Source organism: Stenella coeruleoalba, assembly GCF_951394435.1.
Source record: "Stenella coeruleoalba genome assembly, chromosome: 3".
In the NCBI taxonomy this organism is placed as follows: domain Eukaryota; kingdom Metazoa; phylum Chordata; class Mammalia; order Artiodactyla; family Delphinidae; genus Stenella; species Stenella coeruleoalba.
In genome coordinates, this window is record NC_137148.1 from 47,648,145 (window position 1) to 47,671,352 (window position 23,208).

General features: G+C 37.9%; 2 protein-coding genes across 3 annotated transcripts in view; one reads left to right on the forward strand and one right to left on the reverse strand.

The window, feature by feature from the left end:
- ERCC8 (ERCC excision repair 8, CSA ubiquitin ligase complex subunit) overlaps positions 1–8,563 on the reverse strand; it is a 61,200-nt gene extending 52,637 nt beyond the window's left edge. Inside the window, exon 1 of one of the 2 annotated variants that reach the window (XM_079918518.1) lies at positions 8,439–8,477. Coding sequence is in view for 1 of the 2 variants with exons in the window: in XM_079918517.1 (XP_079774643.1) it covers positions 8,439–8,515 (77 nt within the window). In the remaining variant the exon portion in view is untranslated. Of the gene's footprint in view, positions 1–8,438 lie in introns of both variants that reach the window. The other variant, XM_079918517.1, reaches the window with a different exon arrangement.
- Positions 8,564–8,701: 138 nt separating this feature from the next.
- Positions 8,702–23,208, forward strand: part of NDUFAF2 (NADH:ubiquinone oxidoreductase complex assembly factor 2) — a 184,082-nt gene continuing 169,575 nt past the window's right edge. The window contains exon 1 of the mRNA XM_079917121.1: positions 8,702–8,902. Coding sequence (XP_079773247.1) covers positions 8,776–8,902 — 127 coding nt within the window. The 5' untranslated portion in view covers positions 8,702–8,775. The remainder of the gene's footprint in view (positions 8,903–23,208) is intronic.

Consider the following 23,208-nt stretch of genomic DNA (forward strand, 5'->3'; position numbering starts at 1 on the left):
ATATCAGGACCATTCTGGAAAAGAAACTAGTGTCAAATTTTCTTTACATTTTGCTTTATATATTTAACTGTTTGAATACATGTTTTATTACACCAGTTCATCAATTGTGCTTCAAATAATATCATCTATTACAATGTTTGGTGCTTTTAACCAAAAATCTCACCTTAACTAATATTAACAGTGACTTCTGCATTTTGTTGACAATTGTCTAATATCTTTTTATCCTCTACTTTAACTTTTAATATTTAAGAATTTTGTAAACTAGTTAAAAATATTTTAAATTGAGGTATTTCTGAGCAACAGCTTTTAGCTATATTTTATTTAAAAATTAATCTGATAATCTGTGCTTCTTAATGGGAGGAATCAGCCTGTTCACCTTTGGTATGACATCTGATATACTTGATATTATTTATTGTTTACTTAATGTCATAGTTCCATCTTTAACTTTTCATTTTGCTAGTTCAATGAAGTTGCTGTTCATTCCCCTTTGCTAATTTTGAAGTGTGTCTAAAAAGATCTTCATCAGCCATGTTATATATTTCCAGCTTGTTTATTATTATATATTTAGATTTAACCATACACATACTACAAGGTTCACTGCTCTTCTCTGTTTCCTCTCCTCTTCATCATTTAAATACCCTGGGGCCTTGTTCAAATACATTTATTCATCAATTAATGTTGTTCCTTGGGTATTTTTTCTTGAAGGGGAAAGGGGTGAAATATTTCTAGGAATTTTAGCATATGCACAATATTGGACAGATTGGCTAAATTTGGATTCCTGACTTGCAGTCCTTTTTTCTTGTTAGTAGATATCATTCCAGTCTCTAGAACTGCTAAGATGTCTAATGTCAACCTGTTTTTCTTTTATGAATAAATTGTTTACCATTGGAAGCTTTTAATAATTTTTTTCTCCATTCCTAGATATATTTACTAGGATATTTTTAATTTTATGTCTTTTTCATCAATCCTATTGCACTTCAGTGAACCTTTTTAGTCTGTCAATCTAGTCTCTGCTTGTTTGTTTTGTTCTCCCTCTGGAATTATTATTGCCTCTGGGGTCTTCTGGGTCTACTCTCCAAATCTCTTATCGTTTCTCTCATACTTTTTATACTTGCTTTGTGATTTGACATATTTCTTTCGTTTGATCATCCACTTCATTAGTCAATACTCAAAAGTAGCCACTCCAGTTTGAGGTAAGATAACTAGCACACTTTACCCATCTCCCTAGAAATACAACTATAAAATGTGAACAAAATGCATGGAATACCTATTTGAGGACTCCAAAAAGTAAATAGCAGCAACTGGACTGGGGGAAACACCAAATCCAACATACCACCAAAACAATGGCCAGTTTATTATTTTTTTCTCCTCTGCTACTTCCTGGCTGGAAACCTGGAAGTGAGCACTGTGGCACAGACAGAGAAAGTTCCAGGAGTAAAAAAGGGAACTCCAATACTCAAGGACATGCAGAAATCACCCATCTATATTTTTTCTCTCTTTTCTCCATTCTCTTGTGGATCCCAGCCCCTAGGCAATCTGATAGCAGCACTGGCAATGGCTGGAAATAGTGACCTGAGGGAGTCAAAACTCTTGGGGAAGGAATCTGTTTTCTCTGTTCATCAGAGCTCTGATCCCAAGAGAGTGGGTCCAATCACCATTGCTTTCTTCCTCTGTCTTCTCACTTACAGGACCAGAACTGGGCCCAAACACATTAGTGTATGGTAAACAGGGTAACTGAGCCCAATGTTTCCAGCAGGAGTACCAAAAGGGAGAGTCCCAGTGATGAGAGGTACCAGAAAGATCACTGAGAGAAAGAAGCTCAGGAAGGCAACCTCATAAAGTTATTTATGAACTCCAGGACTCATCACTGAGCAGAGCATGCATGGAGCTAACCTTAAGTAGCATACAAAAGATTCTGAAAACTAAGCTAACAGAGTACCACTCAGGTAACAGACTACTGAGTGGCACACATTGGGGGCAGATTTGAAATGGCTTTGAAAACTGAATTGACATTAGAACCATGGCAAACATAAGGAGGTAAGAACTTTCAGCCTGAACCTAACTTCGCCAATTGCTTCTTAAAACAAAAATATCAACATTCTTCATAGGACTGAAAAAAGACCCAGAGTTTCATGACATTACAAAATGTCCAGGATACAATGCAAAATTACTCTGCATATGAAAAACCATGGACATTTCAACTTGTATGGGAAAAGACAATCAGACAGACACCAAAGCTGAGGTGACACAGATGTTGGAATTATCTGACAAAGACTTCAAGGTAGCCATTAAAATATGCTTGAGCAAGCAAATGTGAACATAATTGAAACAAATGTTAAAAAAGGAAAGTCTCAGCAAAGAAACAGAAGACATAATTAAGAACCAAATGGAAATTTTAGAACTGAAAAATGTTAAATTATTTTTCATCAAAAATCTAATTTTCATTAAAAACTATTTTTCTGATAGACTAAATTGCAGATTAGAGATGACAGAGGAAAAAGTCAGTGAACCTCAACACAGATCAATTGAAATTACACAATTTAACAACATAGGCTAAAAAGACTAAAAAAAAAAAGAAGAAAGAAAAGAAAAGAACACAGTCTCAGGGACCTAAGTAACAATTATAAAAGGCCAAATGTCATCAGAGTCTCAGAAAGAAAGAAGAAAGTGGTATGTAAAAAATATTGGACAGAAATAATGGCTGAAAACATCCTAAGTTTGTGGAAAGATATAAATCTGCAAGTTCAAGAAGCAGAATAGACTCTATGATAAACCCAAAGAAGTCCATGCTCAGACACATTATAATCAAACTGCTGAAAACTAAAAACAAAGAAAATTTCAAAGCAACCAGAGAGAATGACAAATTACCTATAGAGAAACAAATGATTGAACTAACTGCAGATTCCTTTTCCAAAACCATAGAGCCATCCAGCCTTGTTCTAAAAGAATTTCTAAACAAAGTTCTTCAGACAGAAGTGAAGTGATATAGGAAGGAAACTTGGGATATCAGAAATGAAAAGAGAACACCAGAAATGATACATATCTAGGTAAATAGGCTATTCTTCCCTTTAAAATATGTTTGATGGTTGAAAACAAAAATTGTGACACTGTCCAATGGAGTTTACAATGTATGTAAATCTAATATATAAGACAACACCACATATGGTGGAAGGTAAAGGGTGATAAAGTTTCAATATACCAAATGAAGGAGTAAAATATTGATTCTAAGTAGAAAATGAAGTTAAGTAGGTGTTTTACAATTCCTAGAGCAATAACTAAAAAATACTATACAAAGAGATATAGTCAAAATCACAATAGGTAAATTAAAACAGAATATTAAATAATGTTCAAATAACCCAAAAGAAAGCAGGAACAGGTAAATAAAAATGTGAAGCAATCAGTACTTCCATTCACTGCTGATAGGAATGTAAGCTTTTAGAGAACTGTCAGTTTCTTAAAAAGTGAAACATATACCTAGTCATTCCACTGCCAGGTATTCACCCAAGAGAAATAAAAGCATATGCCCATACAAAGACTTGTGCATGAATCTTTAGAGCAACTTTATATGTACTAGTCCCAAAACAACTCAAATGCCCATCAACAAATGAATGGATAACGAGTCATGGTATATCCACAAAATGGAAAACTCCTCAGCAATAAAAGAATGGATACATGCAACAGGATGGAGAAATTTCAAAATAATTACTCTGAGTGAAAGAACGCTAAGAAAAAATAATTTCATTTATAAAAAATTCTGAAATATACAAACTAATCAATAGTGACAGAAAGCAGATCGGTAGTTTCCTGGAGTAGAAAGAATGTGAAACAGGGAAAGAAGGGAGAAAGGGATTACAGTCTTGATGAAATTTTGGGGCTTATGGATGATTGTTACCTTGATTATGGTGATGGTATCAAAAGTGTATTATATGTCAAAACTCATCAAATTGTATACTCTAATGTGCAGTTTAGTGTATATCATTGTACCTCAGTAGAGTTATAAAATAAAAAAGGAGGGTATGAATTATAAACATTGCATTTTAGTGTTCATGTCTTTGCCTGTAGTCAACGACAAGGAAGAAACTAGGGCAAATGACAGTAGACATCTTCTTTGAATAAAATAGGATTGTATTTGTTTAGTTAAGCTAAAATATCATTAAAGAGGGGAATCTTAAAAAAAAACTACCTTAAACAGTTTAACTTAAATATACAAGTAGTTCTTATTTTGCATTGTCTGATACACACGAATTTCAGTTACCATGATTTAGTTAATACCAGACCACGACAACATGGTTCAAATCTCAGTTACCATGCTATATTAACTGTGAGTAAAAAGCGCAGTGTTCAATACTTGCTTTTCAGTCCACAAGCTACTATGAAAATAACATGTACATTAAAATTAGTGAGCACTTTGCATGACTTCTTTCAAAGTCTGCAGATGATCACTGTGCATTTGTTATTCAGTTCACACACAGCATTTAGTTTTGTTACCTCTGTGCCCCTGAGATAAACCCACAAGGAATTCCACAAAAATGGATAACTGAATGGGGGAATTAGCAAACATAATTAAAGTGCACAAAAGCAACACAAAGTGATGATACTGGAAGTGAAACTCAAATTGAATGTAAATGGAATTACAAAAGAAATAGCTCACTGCGGAATGTTGACATTGCTGCCATTTTAGAAACTCTAGATATGCAGACTGAAGAGATCAATGAAGGTGAACTTATCGACATAAATGAGGTAAAGTGTTTGCGATGAAAAGGCTGAATATGTCCCAGAAGAAGTGATGCTGGCAGAAATCTTCACATTAAAAGAACTCTCAAGGACTTCCCTGGTGGTCCAGTGGTCAAGACTCTGCACTCCCAATGCAGGGGGCACAGGTTCGATCCCTGGTCGGGGAACTAAGATCCTGCATGCCGCACCACATGGCAATAAATAAATACATAAATAAATAAAGAGGACTCTCAGAGATATTTCAAGCCATTGAGAATGTAAAGGATAAAATGTTGGAATCTGACACAAATTTAGAAAGGCGTGTGATAATTAGCCAAGGTAAAGAAAAGATGCTCAACTTGTAAGTTGTTCAATGAGAAGACAAGCACTGCTCAAACTACTCTTGACAAGTTTTTTTTTTTAAACAAAGAAATATACTTTGGTTCTCATCATTTCTAATATTTTACGTTACACAGATAACTGATAGTGACTTCTAGTGCTTCAAAAAATTTTTTTAAAGGTCACAGAACAATTTGAATTTTCCGCACTAATTATTAAGATAACTTTGCATAGGTTTTAGCTTACACAATCAGTTTTATGGATGTGCACTACTATGCAAAGCAAAGACTGTCTGAATATTAGCTAATTTTTTGAAGAAGAATGAAATGTGCTGAACAGAGGGCCATAACATCTTTCTTCCATAAACCATACACATATTATATATAGTCTATGATTTTCAAGGATTGTTAAAATTTGTTTTTTATTTATTAATTTATATATTTTAGTTGGGTGAAAATTTAAGACATATACAAAGCAACTGAATATGGAATCTAAGACATATGCAAAGCAATTGAATGTGGAGTCTTTCTTAAGCAATGATTCTCATTTCTAGCTATACATTACAATCAGCTAGGGCGCTTTAAAAAATTCCAGTGTCCTAGACCAATTAGACTAGAATACATGGGGTTGGAACGATAGCATGAGGATTTTTTCCAAATACCCTATGTTATTTTAAATATTCTGGCAAAGTTGAAAAAGACTGTTTCATCTTTTTACACTTTCCCCAAATCTTTTATAATAACTGTCTCAATCATATCTCATTTTGTTTTAAGCCATTTGTTTGCACTATTTCAAAAGTGGTCCATTTAGTTTTATAAGAATAGCAACTTTTGTATTCATACTTCATCAGCTCCCACTAAAATGACATCATCAGAATAATAAATAAAACTAGCATTAATAGGGTTAGGGAGAAATAATGACTTTTGATAAGCACACAAAGCAATTGGTGGGAGAGATGTGCATGAGATTACTAGAGTACAGGTTTGTAACCAGAAAGGTTAAGTATGCTTGGGGAATCAATGTTTTACAGAGGAAATGAAATCTATTTAAAGATGGATTAATCTGGCAATTTGGTTAGGAAACCTTCACTGTTTTGAATTTTTATTTCTTCTAATGAAGTAAGAGGTTTAGGTCACAGAATTTTGACTGTGCTAAAGAGCTATACTTAGTTGCTTCCTCAGACCAAGGACTTTTTGGAATTAAAAGACAACAAGAAACCAAATTTTTCAGACACTCAGTGGTGCACACGATTTACATTACTACTGATATGATAAGACCTCTGGTCATATGAGGGAAAAAAGAATAATGCTGCTTCTTTTCAAAAAAGTACCGCTACTGTCACTGAAATTAAAGATAATGGACAATGTCACTCATTTTCCAAACTTTACTTCACTGATCATTAGGGAAGAATTGCAGAACTACTTGATGGAAACAAGCCACATAGTCAAAGCAGACTGACAAATTTAAGCAGACTGACAAATTTTGATACATACAAATTTTGCTTGATTTCTTGCAGTTACTGGAATAAAAAACTCTGGATATGCCTGTATGCTTTTGTTAAAGTGGATGACCTAGCTGAAAAGGAATTACTGTCAACTGTGCACTAACGGGGGTTGGAGGACAGTAGGAGATGCAACCCCAATCATGCTTAAAACTAACCAAAACATGGTAAAAAAATTAATACTCTCTTATTTAGTTAAAACTGTATGTACTATCTAGAAACATATTTACCCATTCTAAAAGCATAATACTAAAATGTAAGGATAATACATCTTAGAACACAAAACATCATACAAATTGTGCCAAACCCTCTTCTAGGCAATGGGAATACAGGGTTTTAGAAGACAATATACCAGTAAAAAAAATAAGTATATAATACAATTTCAGTGGCAATAAATTGAATGAAGAAAACAGAGCAGAATAATGGGATGGAGAACCATTGAGAGCAAAGAAGGGATTCGGGGGCAGCAACTGACACATTTGATGGCTCCCTCTTCAAACAGTCTTCCCTCAGCATCCATGATACCTCACCACCCTAGTTTGCCTTCAATCCCTCTGGTTACTCCTTTTCAGTTCTTCTGCAGTCTCATCTTCTGCCTAACTTTAAGTGTTGGTATTTTTCAGGTTTGTAATCACTGAACTGCTTCTCTCTTCTTACTCCACAAATAGTGCCTGGGTGATCTTATGTCCTCCTCACTTCACGTATCATCTTGCATTAAACAATCTAAATTTCTCCTGAGCATCAAACATATACTATATGCAACTGTGTCCTGCACTCTCCAAGTGAAATCTCCACAAGTTCCTTGAAAGCAATATGGGAAAAGTCAATATGAACAAAATTAAAGTAAAACTTGCTCCCTCTTTGGGGAGAGATGTTACCATCATTCACCCTGACATACAAGGCACATAGCTGGGAATCATTGCAGACTTTTCCTTTTTCATCATTCATTATATCCAATTAATCTCCATGGCTGGTTGATACTATTTCTTAGATTTTTTTTAAATATCTTCACCCTCTTGGCCCCAACTGCCACGTCCCTGGCTTGGGCTTCCATCAACTCTCTCCTTGCAACAGTTACCTAACTTGGCTCCCAATCCTGCTCTCAACTTCAATCCATTCTCTAAGCAGATGACAAAATGCAACAGTTGTCACCTTATTCTCATCTTCTTACCACTTAACCAAGCATACAAGACTCTTCCCCATCTAGCCTCCCCTACTTCTCCAGCTTCATCTCTTGTCAATGGCCCTCTCTCCACAATTCTCTGCTCTAGTCATGCTAAACTTTGTTCAATTCCTGGCCTATGCTCCGACTTTAACATATTGCTTGTCACATAGTAACAGCTCACTAAATACGTTGACTAAATGAAAGAACGAATTCTTGGAAGATAGTTATTCCTTGGGAATCGGGGCGAAGGAATAAAGTAAAATGAAAATATCCTCATTTAGATTTATAGCGCCCTCACTCGAGCCCGCGTGCGCACCCACCTGCCTACAGGTATATAAAACCTATCCTATTTTCTCAAGCCACAGAACAGAAGAGAGAGTAAAGCCCAGTTGTGGTGGAGAAAAGTGGTAATGAGGCGGCCAAGTGTGAGGCAAAGCTAACACAGCCATTGGCCCAAATTTTTTTTTTTTTTTGGTGGTACGCGGGCCTCTCACTGTTGTGGCCTCTCCCGTTGCGGAGCACAGGCTCCGGATGTGCAGGCTCAGCGGCCATGGCTCACGAGCCTAGCCGCTCCGCGGCATGTGGGATCTTCCCGGACCGAGGCACGAACCCGTGCCCCCTGCATCGGCAAGCGGACTCTCAACCACTGCGCCACCAGGGAAGCCCCATTGGCCCAGAATTTAACCTGAATATTAGATAAAAGAATAAGGTTTTCTTTACCTCCGTGTGGACTCCGCTCTCCGAAGGCGAACAGGGTCGTCCAAACCCGCTTGTCGTGCCAACAAAAACCCTAGCATCCCGTCCCTTCACACCGGCTTGCGAACTGGACGGCGCCATGACAGAACACTGAGGCTGGGGTGTAGAGCGGAGTCTCCCATTGGTCAAGCATGATGCCATCCGGCCAATGGAGAGCGTCGTTACTTGAGGGTGTACGGAAGGAGGTGGGTGGGACTCCTCTGAGCAGGTGGGCTGGGTCGGCTGCCTGGGCTTTCTCGCTTTGGTCTCAGGGAACCTCGGCAGGTCACGGCACGACCCGCGCTGGAGCCGGTGGGAAGGCATGGGTTGGTCTCAGAATTTGTTCCGTGTCTTGTGGAGAGCGCTGTCAAAGGAAGTGAAGGAGCAAGTGGGCACAGACCTGTTCGGGAACAAATACTACTATATCCCAGAGTACAAGAACTGGAGAGGTGAGATGAGAGCTAGGGCAGCGGTTGGGGTGTCGAAAAACGATGTGCGGCACTTGTAATCACCAGAGTAGACAACCCGAGTTCGTTCTCCCCACAACCCTCTCTACTCTGGCCGCTGGCTTTCAGACGGGCTGTCGGTGAACGGATACAACGCTAGCGTTGTATCTCCCATCGCCGAGAGCCCCGCCAGCGGAGGACCGCCCCCTCTGCCCCCCTCAGTGTGGGTCCTTGAGGTCGGGCGACGTAGACGGGGACAAGTCCACGGACGTCTTTTACCAAAGGTTCCCGGGAGGGGTAGGGAAGTGCCTTTCCTCCTCCCGTGACCCTCTTGCGACCAGGCTGGCGCGGGGTAATTGAAGAGGTGTATTTTGAGCGCCTCCGCTCTCCTCTTTCGTGGTGTTGACCTTTTTCAGTGGCTCCGGCGTTGGCCCCAGGCGTCACCTTCCTCAAGGCCAAAACTGTCAGAAGTAGGGCCATGCACGCTGACTGTATGGAAAAGAGATCCCCGCAAGGCTCCACGTTACCTTTTCCATGAGTTTACACTCCCAAGACCCTGTTGCGCTGACTTGAAGATACAGGGCGCTAACCGTGTTTCTGTGCAGGAATCTTGCGAAGTCTTGATGTTTGGGGAGGTAGGGGCCGTTGCTGGTCTTTGAGATCACACCACGTGGCAGTCGTGGTAAACTCTTCTGTGTTGTTCCAGCGCCGCGATGCAAAAGATCTCGGGCTTTGGGGTCAGAAAGGCATGGGTTAGAATCTCAACTTTGAGATCTAATAACTGAGGGGTCACAGACAAAGTATTTGTCCTCCGCAGGTCTCAGTATCCTCACTTGAAAGTTAGAGATAATAATAATAGCAATAATATTGAGAAACACTAAGACCTTTAAAAGTTGTGTTCCATTCATTTCCCGTAACTCTTGACAGAGGGCATTTCTTCTTCGTAGAGCATATGTAAAGGGTATTCCTTGATTTATTACTCAAAATTGTTTTGCCTAGCCCTTTTCTGTAACTTATTTTAATATCTTAGACTTGTTTCCCTAATGAGCATTTAAACTCTATCAGGGCAGGAAATAAGTCTTAAAAGTCCACAAAGAACCTAGAATGGTGGTGAAGTGTTTCTTGACAGAGGAAGCAGAGAGAAAAATGTTTCTTTTCCATAAGTTGTCAGGTAACGTTAAAAAAATACGAAAAACATCAGATTGACCTTTTTAAATTGAAGTATAATTTACATACAGTAACGTTCATCCTTTTTGGTGTGTGGTTTTATGATTTTTGAAAAATGCATACTCTCATGTATCACCACAGTCAAGATATAGAACAGTTCCATCACCCCCAAAAGTCCCTCCTACCCCTTAATATTTCATTCCCTCACCCTGCCCTTGACACCCACTGATCTGTTTTACGTTCCTACAGTTTTGCCTTTTCCAGAACATCATGTATAATAAATGGAGCTATATTGAATACAAGTTGCAGTCTTTTGAGTCTAGTTTATTTCACATGGCATAATGCAGTTGAGATTTATCCATATATCAGTAGTTCCTTTTTGTTACTAAGTAGTATTCCCTTCCATTATATGGGTTTACCACAGTTTATCTGTTTAGCAGCTGAAGGACATTTAGGTTGTTTCTACTGTTTTTGGTGATTGTGCAAAAAGCCTCTATAAACGTTCACATATAGGATTTTGTGTGAACATAATTTCTCTAGGGTGAACAGCTAGGAGTGGAATTGCTGAGTTGTGGGTAAATGTATATATAACTAACTTTGTAAGAAACTACCAAACTGTTTTCCAAACTGGTTGTACCATTTTTCATTCCTGCCAGCAACACATGAAAGTTCTAGTTTCACATTCTCACCAGCACTTGGTTTTGTCAGTTTTTTTGTTTTTATTTTTATTTTAGACATTCTAATAGGTAGATAGTGTTATCTCATGGTTTTAATTTTCATTTTCCTAATGACTGAGGATGTTGAGAATCTTTTCATGTGCTTATTTGCCATCCATGGATCTTTGGTGAAGTATCTGTTCAAATCTTTTGACCATTAAAAAAAATTTGTATTAATTTCATTTCATTGAAAATACAGTATCATTAAAGAAAGACTTAAATTAACAAAATCATGTGTATTCTAAAATGGTATAATTTGTGAGTCACAGGTAATGTTTATCTTATAATTTTATTATTATAATACCAAGTTGTTTTCCAAAGTGCTTATGCCAATTTATGCTTCAATTAGCTTGATATTTTGAATCCATGTACTCTTGATTGTGAGAAAATCAGGCTTTTACCAATGATGTAGTAGAATCAATGCATGCTGCTGTCTAATGTCTCTGTGTGTCTCAGTTCTTAGATAATTGAGGGCTGTGGTACAGATGTGTTATACAGTCTATAAGTACCATTACACATTTCCTAAGCCTTCTACTATAAAGCAAGGGAAAATATTTTTAGTTTGTTTTCAAGCAAGTTTTCAAAAAATAAGTCATCTAACTTTTCTATTTCCTTGATATGAAAGGTGGTTCTTTAGAGGTCTCCTTGAGTTTTCTTTGAGTTGCATAATTGAACACCATCAATGAAGAGTGTTTAAGAACCCTTTAGAGGAAATTAATTTTTCTTTTAATTCAGTTAATTACTGTGGTGCCAGTCATCAAAGAACTACTATATTTTCCACGTAGGGTTTTATTTAATAAGAGAAAATCTGTTGTTATGTAATTCAAAATAAGTCTTGAGTATTGTCTAGTCAGCTGAATTTAAGTTTAGAACTGTGGAAATTTTAACTTTTTTTAAAAAAGCATATTGGCATTTCAGGATAAAAAGATTATGAGTATAGCATGTACTCGGCATTTTTAATAGCAAAGTGTTGATTGACATCTTTTTATTGAAAGTTTGCTTGCTCTATAGTAGATTATTTAGTAGAAGATTCCTCAAACTTGATCTAGAAAATTCCTTAGTTATTGCACCCTTCTTATTTGTAATTTCCCTGAGTTTTTATCCATACGATTCCATTTATCTCATGTTTCAAAAGGTAATTCTCTTCCTTTCTAAGATAAATTCTTGTATTTGTATACTTGATTCTGACTGGAACCTCTTTGAACCTTGTTTCATTATTTTCACCTCCTTTTGCACATTTATTAAACATCTACACCCCTAAAACTAACAAATTTGTTAACTGAAGAACTATTTTGAGTTGTTATTTGCTAATTGACATTGTGAATGTCTGGATTTTGGGGGTGGGGTGAATATTATGCATAATATGCAAAAACACCTGTTTGGAGTATTGTGTTTGGTTCTGGACACAGTTTAGGAGAGATGCTTGAAAATCTAGTGTCCAGACAGGGATAGTTATGATGATAAAATTTTCTGGAAATTATATATGTGAGTATTATTAGCTGTGAGTCTTGAGGAGGTTTACCCTTTGAAGAGAAGATTTACGAGGAACTTCAAGTATATGAAAAATCGTGGTATAGAAAAGGATTAGGCTTGGGACTTACCTGGTGGCCCAGAGGTTAAGAATCTGCTTTCCAATTCAGGGGATGCAGGTTCAATCCCTGGTTGGCAAACTAAGATCCCACATGCCACAGGACAACTAAGCCCATGCACTGCAACTACTGAGCCCCTGTGCCACAACTAGAGAGCCCAAGTGCCGCAACTACAGAGCCCACACACCACAACTAGAGAGAAGCCTGCACACCACGATGAAAGATTCAGCATGCCGCAACTAAGACCCGACACAGCCAAATTTTAAAAAAGATAAAAGGAAAGGATTAGGCTCATCTGTATAGCCTTTTAACTCAGAACTTAGATCAGAGGGTAAATGTTTACCTTTTTATAAGAAGCAACTTTCAGACTGTTAGGGCTGTGCTAGAAAAAGAAGAGAGTGCCTTATGTTTGATTGTAGCTGGGAGAATTTAGGGAGATAAGTAGCTGGAAACATTTGATCAGCACCTTGAAGGATAAATACGATTTCACAAAGAGTGGTAGAAAAGTATTTCTGGTTGGCACCTGGAAGGGATAGGAAATACCACAGAGATTAGAAGGTTGTCCCATGTGGGTAGACTTCAGAGTAGAAGAACAATAGAAGCTGTTCTAGTGAGGGGATAGACAAGGTCAGATTATAAAAGGCCTTGCATAGGTTTGAAATTTATGCTTCATTCTGTAGGTGGTAGGTAGCCATTGAAAGCTGTTCAACAGAGAAAAGTTTGTGTCATAATTAGAGCTATTAGAGAAATGACTCTGGAAGCCCTGGGAAAGATGAGCTAGAGGGGAAAGGGAGGGAACTAAAATTCTGTTAGGTGGGAGCATCGCTAGGTTTACTGTGATCCTAGATAGAGATCTATTTGGACTGAAGTGATGGAAAGAAAAGTTTGATTTGACAAAACTTTTGGACTTGGTAATGAATTGGACTGTTAGAAGGGGAAAGAAAAGAGGAGAGGCCAAAGTTGATTTTATTGTTTTAATTCTGGAGAACTGGTGGATGGTAGTGTACCGATTCATGCAAATAGAGGCTATAAGGGACTAATGCAAATGGAGAAGCAGGGCTTAGGCTTGGCTTGGTGGAAGAGTAAATAGAATTTGTTGCTTATAACAGGGCACCTGTATAATCAGGCAATTGTATACTCAGATCTGCAGTTCCAAAGATGTCAGTGATTAAAAGACAAATTTGGAAGCCATCTTAATAGAGGTGATCACTAAAACTGTAGGGATAGTTGGATTCAAGCAGGGAAAGAATAATAATAACATGATATTAAGAGACAGGTATTTGGGGGCTTCCCTGGTGGCGCAGTGGTTGAGAGTCCACCTGTCGATGCAGGGGACGCGGGTTCGTACCCCGGTCTGGGAAGATCCCACATGCTGCAGAGTGGCTGGGCCCGTGAGCCATGGCTGTTGAGCCTGTGCGTCTGGAGCCTGTGCTTCGCAACGGGAGAGGCCACAACAGTGAGAGGCCCGCGTACCGCAAAAAAAAAAAAAAAAAAGAGACAAGTATTTGGGAACCCTGGCATTTCAGTGGCTTCCTGTTACCTGAAAATAAATCCAAACTACCTGGCTGGCATTCATGACCTTTGAGTCCATCTTGAAAGTGATACTTGTTTTTAGTCTAATCTTTAGATCAATGGTTTTATAACAAGCCTAGATATTTATGCTATTAGGAGAGCTCAAACCTGAAAGCTTACATGATTTCCTATCAGGGAGTTGAATCAGATAGTATTTAATTTTCAGCATTCAAAAAATAGCGTTAAAATTAATTGAATGTAGTTATTTAAGAGTTGCATCTAGTCTGTAACGTTGATGTTCCAAAAATGGAATCGGTTGGGGGCAAGGCAGGGATATCAGTGGACCGTAGGTAACAGCGATGCTTTCTTTTAGAATTCAGGACAAATATTTCATCAAACATGGTAGATTTATTTTTGGAACACATTTTAAAAAATTGTATAACCTTCATTAAGGCTTTTTGTATTGAATTGTTTACACTAGGCTACTGCCAGTGATTTTCAAACTGTTCACAGTTTAATAATTATAAAATAAACCTATTCAAGTTCCAGCATTTTATTAGAAAATCTTACATGCTAAAAGATTTTTTTCATTTTATGCTCAGTTTTTAAATGAGGCATTATTTGTACATTTATAGAAATTGTGAGCAAAGAAAAATCTGTGCTAAGATTTTAGTGAAAGCATTATTGCCAAATTATATTTTCTGTACTTTCTATATTTATATGAGTGTGTTTAGATTCACATATATCTAGATTATCAGTGTGTCAGACACGTTGTTTATAATAATATTTCCTGAATTTTACATTTCATGCTTTTTGGTTAAAAGAAAAAAAAAAGATGGCCTTTGAACATGGCGTTTCCAAACACTCTTGGGAAGCCAAATCAGAAAAGGTATAAACCGCACTTTAAAGGTGATCATTTAATATTGAGGTCTGTCAATCTAAGATTGAATTTTGTTTAAAATTGAAGGTTATTTTATATCATTTCTATGTGCTTCCTTTTTTAAAAAATTAGTTGGATTTTACCTTTTTTCTAACCTGACAATCATTTATTTTATTTATTTATCCATTTATCTTTAACTATTGAATTATGAAATATTTCAAACATAAAAAATAGAATGATAAAACAAACCACCACGTACCCATCACTCACTTTAAACAGTTATCAACTCATGGTTAAATTTTATTTTCTCCACACCTTGCCACCCAACTCTCCTCTTATTTTGAAGCAAATACCAAACATCATGTTTATTTATATTTTCAGTATATATCCCTTGAACACAGACTCCTTTTTTTTAAATATAACAATAACACCATCATCACATATAGAAATCAAAAATTCCTTAATATCATCAAATATTCTGTCCATATTCCCTTGATTGTCCTATAAAATGCTCTTATTTATTGGTTGATTTGTTTATTTAGTTTTGCAGTCGGTATAAATTGACCTCCAAACAAAATCTTTACATCATGATCACTAATATGGTTTTTTTTTGTTTTTAATTTATTTAGTTATTTTTGGCTGCATTGGGACTTTGTTGCTGGGCGCCAGCGTTCTCTAGTTGCGGTGAGTGGGGGCTACTCTTCATTGCAGCGCGCGGGCTTCTCATTGCAGTGGCTTTTCTTGTTGCGGAGCATGGGCTCTAGGCGTGTCGGCCTCAGTAGTTGTGGCGCGTGGGCTTCAGTAGTTGTGACTCGCAGGCTCTAGAGCACAGGCTCAGTAGTTGTGGCACATGGGCTCAGTAGTTGTGGCTTGTGGGCTGTAGAGCGCAGGCTTGGTAGTTGTGGCGCACAGGCTTAGTTGCTCTGCGGCATGTGGAATCTTCCCGGACCAGGGCTCAAACCCATGTCCCCTGCATTGGCAGGTGGATTCTTAACCACTGCGCCACCAGGGAAGTCCACTAATACGTTTTTTAAGTCTCTTGTAGTTTATAGGTTTCCTCTTTATGTTGTTTTTGCTCTCTCTCTCTCACACGCACACCCCTACTTTTTTTGGGAGTGGGTGTTAACAAAAAGTTACTTTTTTTTTTTTAATGGCATTAATCCATTCATGTTTGTTGTAAGAAGTGGTATATTTCATCTTTGGTCATCTTATTTTTTATGCTTTGTTATTTATGTCTTCTTATCCCTACCTTTTTAGATGTCTTTTGTAGTATAGCCCTCATTTTACTTGAACTTGGCTGTACTAAGTGAGACCTGAGTGAATGCTACAGGCCTGTGGCTTCCTATAGGGTTCTGGTAGAATTTCTCTGGGAGAACTGTACTCAGTACTCAGGATGTCTTCACTTTAATCCCCTGCAAGTGGGAATCTTAAGAATGTCAGTATCAGGTCAGAGTTGTAGTTGCCTATGAGAAATAGGGAAGGGGCTCATTGGGATACTTAGCACATACTATTGTTTGGAGCCTTTTAAAAAAGATCTTATTTTGTGACGTCTTACAAGCTCTTCACGTCAGTGATAACTAGGCCTTCCTGTTAGGAGCACTGATGGCATTCCCAAATTCCTTTGACTTGACCCTTACCATTTATTTGCCCCTTGCTCTCATACTTGCTGCTCTAAGATTGGGGTTTTCTCAGTACTCCTTTTTGGAAAAACCCATAGAAATTCTTTCCAGTGTGTCCTGTTATGTCTGTGCTGATTTACAGACCAGTCAGCATTGTTGGTTTTGCCTTCCATTCATCTTGTACCATTCACTAGTTTTCTCATGTGACAAATATTTATTCAGCACTGCTTTATGCAGAACATATCTGTTTTATGTATTTCAGGTCTATTGGCTTCAGTTTCTCACCTTTTGATGTTTAACTGTATCACTTGTCCAGTTTAGCTGCATCCTATATTCTTTAATAAAGTCAATAGGATTTGGGAAGATAAATGAGGTAAACATAAATCAATGGCAATTTTAAACTGAAGTTTACATATTTAATTTGTAACACAAATTAGCAACACATTTTTTCCTCCATTTTGTTCTCAATTCACGATAGCCTCCAGTCTTTTTAGCAGTAGTTCCATTAATGATAGCTGTCATTCATCGAGTGTTAACTGATTAGTTCATGTCTTTACAGCAGCCATATAACTAAGGATTATTATCCTTATCTTAAACATGAGGTGTTTGTTTCATTTTGAATACATAAATGAACTTTATGTGTATGTGCCTGGGTACAGAGTAGGTACTCAAAAAATAGCTGTTCAATGAACTGAGATATTTATGGACCCAGAATTATAAAAGCAAAAACAAAGCAAGATTTTTTTAAAATGTAGGAAATGATTTAGTTTTACAAAATCTTAAAACAGTGATTAAGGTATATTTTTCTTTTTATTTATTATAAATGGGCCAAATTATTCTTCAGGGATTAAAATATTCTCATTAGAAATAAGACTGTCTTTTCCATAACTTTTCTAGTGTGGTTCCAGTTTGAACTTAGCTTAGTTGCGGGCATCAAACTTCTGTTAAAATACTGAGTCATGGGCTTCCCTGGTGGCACAGTGGTTAAGAATCCGCCTGCCAATGCAGGGGACACGGGTTCAAGCCCTGGTCCTGGAAGATCCCACATGCTGTGGAGCAACTAAGCCCGTGCGCCACAACTACTGAGCCTGCGCTCTAGAGCCTGCGTGCCTAGAGTCTGTACTCCGCAACAAGAGAAGCCACTGCAATGAGAAGCCTGTGCACTGCAACAAAGAGTAGCCCCCACTCGCTGCAACTAGAGAAAGCCCCCACACAGCAACAAAGACCCAACACAGCCAAAAATATAAGTGAAATAAATAAGTTTATTAAAAAAAATACTCCAAAAGATACCCAGTCATATTTTTTTCCTTTCAGGATGAATGAATCATCATCTGATAATTCAAAACCTGTATCATCCAACTGTTAACGTGTGATTATAGAGCTGCATTGTTTTATGTTTTTTTTAACATCTTTATTGGAGTATAATTGCTTTACAGTGGTGTGTTAGTTTCTGCCTTATAACAAAGTGAATGAGCTATACATATACATATATCCCCATATCTTCTCCCTCTTGCATCTCCCTCCCACCCTCCCTAACCCACCCCTCCAGATGGTCACAACGGACTGAGCTGATCTCACTGTGCTATGCTACTGCTTCCCACTAGCTATCTATTTTACATTTAGTAGTATATATAAGTCCATGCCACTCTCTCACATCATCCCAGCTTACCCTTCTGCCTCCCCATGTCCTCAAGTCCATTCTCTACGTCTTTATCTTTATTCCTGTCCTGCCCCTAGGTTCATCAGAACCATCCCTCCCTTTAGATGCCATATATATGTGTTAGCATATGGTATTTGTTTTTCTCTTTCTGACTTACTTCACTCTGTATGACAGACTCTAGGTCCATCCACCTCACTACAAATAATTCAGTTTCGGTTCTTTTTATGGCTGAATAATATTCCATTGTATATATGTGCCACATCTTTATCCATTCATCTGTCGATGGACATTTAGGTTGCTTCGTGTTCCATCTATTGTAAGTAGAGCTGCAGTGAACATTGTGGTACATGACTCTTTTTGAATTATGGTTTTCTCAGGGTATATGCCCAGTAGTGGGATTGCTGGGTCATATGGTAGTTCTATTTTTAGTTTTTTAAGGAACCTCCATACTGTTTTCCATAGTGGCTGTATCAATTTACATTCCCAACAATAGTGCAAGAGGGTTCCCTTTTCTCCACACCCTCTCCAGTATTTATTGTTTGTAGATTTTTTGATGATGGCCATTTTCACCAGTGTGAGGTGATACCTCATTGTAGTTTTGATTTGCATTTCTCTAGTGATTAGTGATGTTGAGCATCGTACCATGTGTTTGTTGGCAATATGTATATCTTCTTTGGAGAAGTGTCTATTTAGGTCTTCTGCCCAGTTTTGGATTGGGTTGTTTTTTTTTTTGATATTGAGCTGCATGAGCTGCTTGTAAATTTTGGAGATTAATCCTTTGTCAGTTGCTTCATTTGCAAATATTTTCTCCCATTCTGAGGGTTGTCTTTTTTTTTTTTTTTTTTTTTTTTTTTGCGGTACGTGGGCCTCTCACTGTTGTGGCCTCTCCCGTTGCAGAACACAGGCTCTGGACAGGCAGGCTCAGCGGCCATGGCTCACGGGCCCAGCCGATCCACGGCATGTGGGATCTTCCCGGACCGGGGCATGAACCCGTGTCCCCTGCATCGGCAGGCGGACTCTCAACCACTGCGCCACCAGGGAAGCCCTGAGGATTGTCTTTTTGTCTTGTTTATGGTTTCCTTTGCTGTGCAAAAGCTTTTAAGTTTCATTAGGTCCCATTTATTTATTTTTGTTTTTATTTCCATTTCTCTAGGAGGGGGGTCAAAAAGGATCTTGCTGTGATTTATGTCATAGAGTGTTCTGTCTATGTTTTCCTCTAAGTGTGTCTGGTCTTACATTTAGGTCTTTAATCCATTTTGAGCTTGTTTTTGTGTATGGTGTTAGGGAGTGTTCTAATTTCATTCTTTTACATGTAGCTGTCCAGTTTTCCCAGCACCACTTATTGAAGAGACTGTCTTTTCTCCATTGTATATTCTTGTCTCCTTTATCAAAGATAATGTGACCATATGTGTGTGGGTTTATCTCTGGGCTTTCTATCCTGGTCCATTGATGTATATTTCCATTCTTGTGCCAGTACCATACTGTCTTGATTACTGTAGCTTTATAGTATAGTCTGAAGTCTGGGAGCCTGATTCCTCCAGCTCCATTTTTCTTTCTCAAGATTGCTTTCGCTATTTGGGGTCTTTTGTGTATCCATACAAATTGTGAAATTTTTTGTTCTAGTTCTGTGAAGAATGCCATTGGTAGTTTGAAAGGGATTGCATTGAATCTGTAGATTGCTTTGGGTATTATAGTCATTTTCATAATGTTGATTCTTCCAATCCGAGAACATGGTATATCTCTCCATCTGTTTGTATCATCTTTAATTTCTTTCATCAGTGTCTTATAGTTTTCTGCATACAGGTCCTTTGTCTCCTTAGGTAGGTTTATTCCTAGGTATTTTATTCTTTTTTTCATAATGGTAAATGGGAGTGTTTCCTTAATTTCTCTTTCAGATTTTTCATCATTAGTGTATAGGAATGCAAGAGATATCTGTGCATTAATTTTTTATCCTGCTACTTTACCAAATTCATTGATTAGCTCTAGTAGTTTTTTGTTAGCATCTTTAGGATTCTCTATGTATAGTATCACATCATCTGCAAAGAGTGACAGCTTTATTTCTTCTTTTCCGATTTGGATTCCTTTTATTTCTTTTTCTTCTCTGATTGCTGTGGCTAAACCTTTCAAAGCTATGCTGAATAATAGTGGTAAGAGTGGACATCCTTGTCTTGTTCCTGATCTTAGAGGAAATGGTTTCAGTTGGCTGTGGGTTTGTCATATATGGTCTTTATTATGTTGAGGTAGGTTCCCTCTATGCCTACTTTCTGGAGGGTTTTTATCGTAAATGGATGTTGAGTTTTGTTGAAAGCTTTTTCTGCATCTATTGAGATGATCATATGGTTTTTTCCCTTCAGTTTGTTAATATGGTGTATCACATTGATTGATTTGTGTATATTGAAGAATTCTTGCATTCCTGGGATAAACCCCACTTGATCATGGTTAATGATCATTTTAATGTTCTGTTGTATTCTGTTTGCTAGTATTTTGTTGAGGATTTTTGCATCTATGTTCATCAGTGATATTGGCCTGTAGTTTTCTTTCTTTGTGACATCTTTGTCTGGTTTTGGTATCAGGGTGATGGTGGCCTCGTAGAATGAATTTGGGAGTGTTCCTCCCTCTGCTATATTTTGGAAGAGTTTGAGAAGGATAGGTGTTAGCTCTTTAGAGCTGCATTGTTTTTGATGATGTCACTTCAACTTATTTGTATTTAGTGTTTAAATACACTGAAAACCATAGTTAATTCGTATTCAATTAAGACATAGTTATTAAAAGTCAGAAAAATAAAATGGTCAGAATTATTAAATAAGGTGTGTCTTTTTTCAGTGAGTAATTGGAAGATTATGATATATAGTTCTTTAGAATGTGATTTTACTCTAACATTTGGGAAATATTTTTCCAGCAGGTGGCAGCATTGTCTTGAAAAATGTAGCTTGCCAGTTTATTAAATATTTTTCTTTGAGCCAGTTTGAGGAAGGAATCTTTTCTTTATAATTGAATTTATATTTTTTCTTCCAAATAAACCCAGCACTACTGCTTTATAAAATGCTAGTCATAAGACAAGGATTTCAAAATGACGCTATGGATTACTCCTAGTCAGTAATGCAGTGATAAAAGTGACAGTTATGTTTTGAAGAATTGACCAAAATTTTAAAAGATCATACATATAATTTTTCTAACAGTAAGTAATATTCTGTCTTGAGTTTTTGGAGATAACATAATATAATCATAACCATGGACATCATCAAATTCATAGAATATCCTAAAATGTTTTATGATTTTACTTAAACCATGCCTTCTGTTTAGGAATACCTGAAAAAAGTTGAACTTCTTTTAAAATCCTTTGTTGAATATAAAATAATAAAAATGGTTAATTTTTTACATAGGTTATCTTAATGTTCTCTGAATGTTGGAATTTCCATTTTCTTATCTTCATTTTAAAATTTCATTTCTTAATTGTGTTTTCCTCTGAGATTATTTCAATTGCTTATTGAACTTCCTTAGTTTGTGTGTGTATGCATGCATGTACTTAAACATTTAATTGTATTTTGGTGAGGGGAAAATATCAACATTTTCCCTGTAGTCCTTGATTGCATTCCTGTCTCATACCAGTGGAATCACATCAGAGTCATACTTTCGTCCAAGAGAGAAACAGGAGCATGAAATTATTCACAGTCATACAGGCAATCCTTTATACTGTCTTTAAGAATTTAAGGAACCATAATCTTCAATTCTGCCTTTCCCTGCCAGGGAAATATGGGACCTTTTGATCAGAAATGGAAACTAATAATGAATGAGTGACTACGCTAGTTATATCTATTTCTGAGTGAGGCTGAATATGTTTCATGTAAGAGAAAAAGAGTTATTGTCCTTTTTTGCTTTGAGTATCTCATAATTGCTTTATATTAAGAGTAGTAATGTCAGGCTTCCCTGGTGGCGCAGTGGTTGAGAGTCTGCCTGCCGATGCTGGCGACAGGGGTTCCCATAGTGCCCCGGTCTGGGAAGATCCCACATGCTGTGGAATGGCTGGGCCCGTGAGCCAGGGCCGCTGGGCCTGCGCATCTGGAGCCTGTGCCCCGCAACGGGAGAGGCCACAACAGTGAGAGGCCCGCGTACCGCAAAAAAAAAAAAGAAAAAAAAAGTAGTAATGTCAATAGCAGCAATCACTGTAATTAGTATTATTAAATCCTATGAATTAGACACTATTGCTAGCACTTGTCATGATTCACTGTATTTGTGGAAGAATTATAACAAATGAAAAATAATATATCTAGTATTGATTTGTCAATGTCATTTAGTGGTGAGCTCCATTTGTGTTCATCATTGAACCCAAGTTGCTCTGTCCAGGTAAATCAGTTGAAACTATTACTTTTCTTACTTAGCCCTCTCACTTCCCAAAGTACTACTCAGTTCGGCAGTTCATTTTTGCTGCTATTTGGAGACTGTATAAGTGTTAGTTACTCTACAAGAATTACAAAATCAAAAGAGGACATCAAGATGTTGGAGTAGAAGGACATAGGACTCACCTCCTTCCATGACCACATCAAAAATACATCTACATGTGGACAAATTTTCACTGAAAACTAACTGGAGAGTAGCAGAAAGACTCCTGTACAACCAGGGCTGTAAGAAAGATCCACACAGAATTGGGCAGGAAGGGAAGAGAGGTGAGAGGGTTGGGACCTGTGCCCCTGGGAGGGGACTCAGAAGAGGAGATCCTTGGGAGTGAGTGGTTCAAGCCATATTTTGGGTGCACCAGCCCTGGGGTCTGACAGTGGGAAGCTCAGTCCCCTTGGCCAGTTGGATGGGCAATGGGACTAACAGGAGGGCTCTTGGAAGCTTGGACTCTATTTGTGAGGAGCGCACATATGCTTGCTTACTCCTGAAACAGGGCAGACTGAAACTGCCTCGGTCACTGGCCGGTTTCCCATGACTCTCCTGGCATATGCCCCAGCCTGAGCTGAGCGATTGCTATAGCCCTGCTTGCACCATGATGCAGCTCCACATTGGGGTGAGGGCTGCCATAGTTGAGAGGAGAGCTCGGATATGAGGCACAAAGGTGGCTCAGACCTGTAGTGGCCTCTGAGCAGGGCAGGGGCAGCCATTGTGGGCACTTACACAAGCAGTGCATCAGAAGCAGTCTGGGACTCTGACTTTGGCTGGACTGCC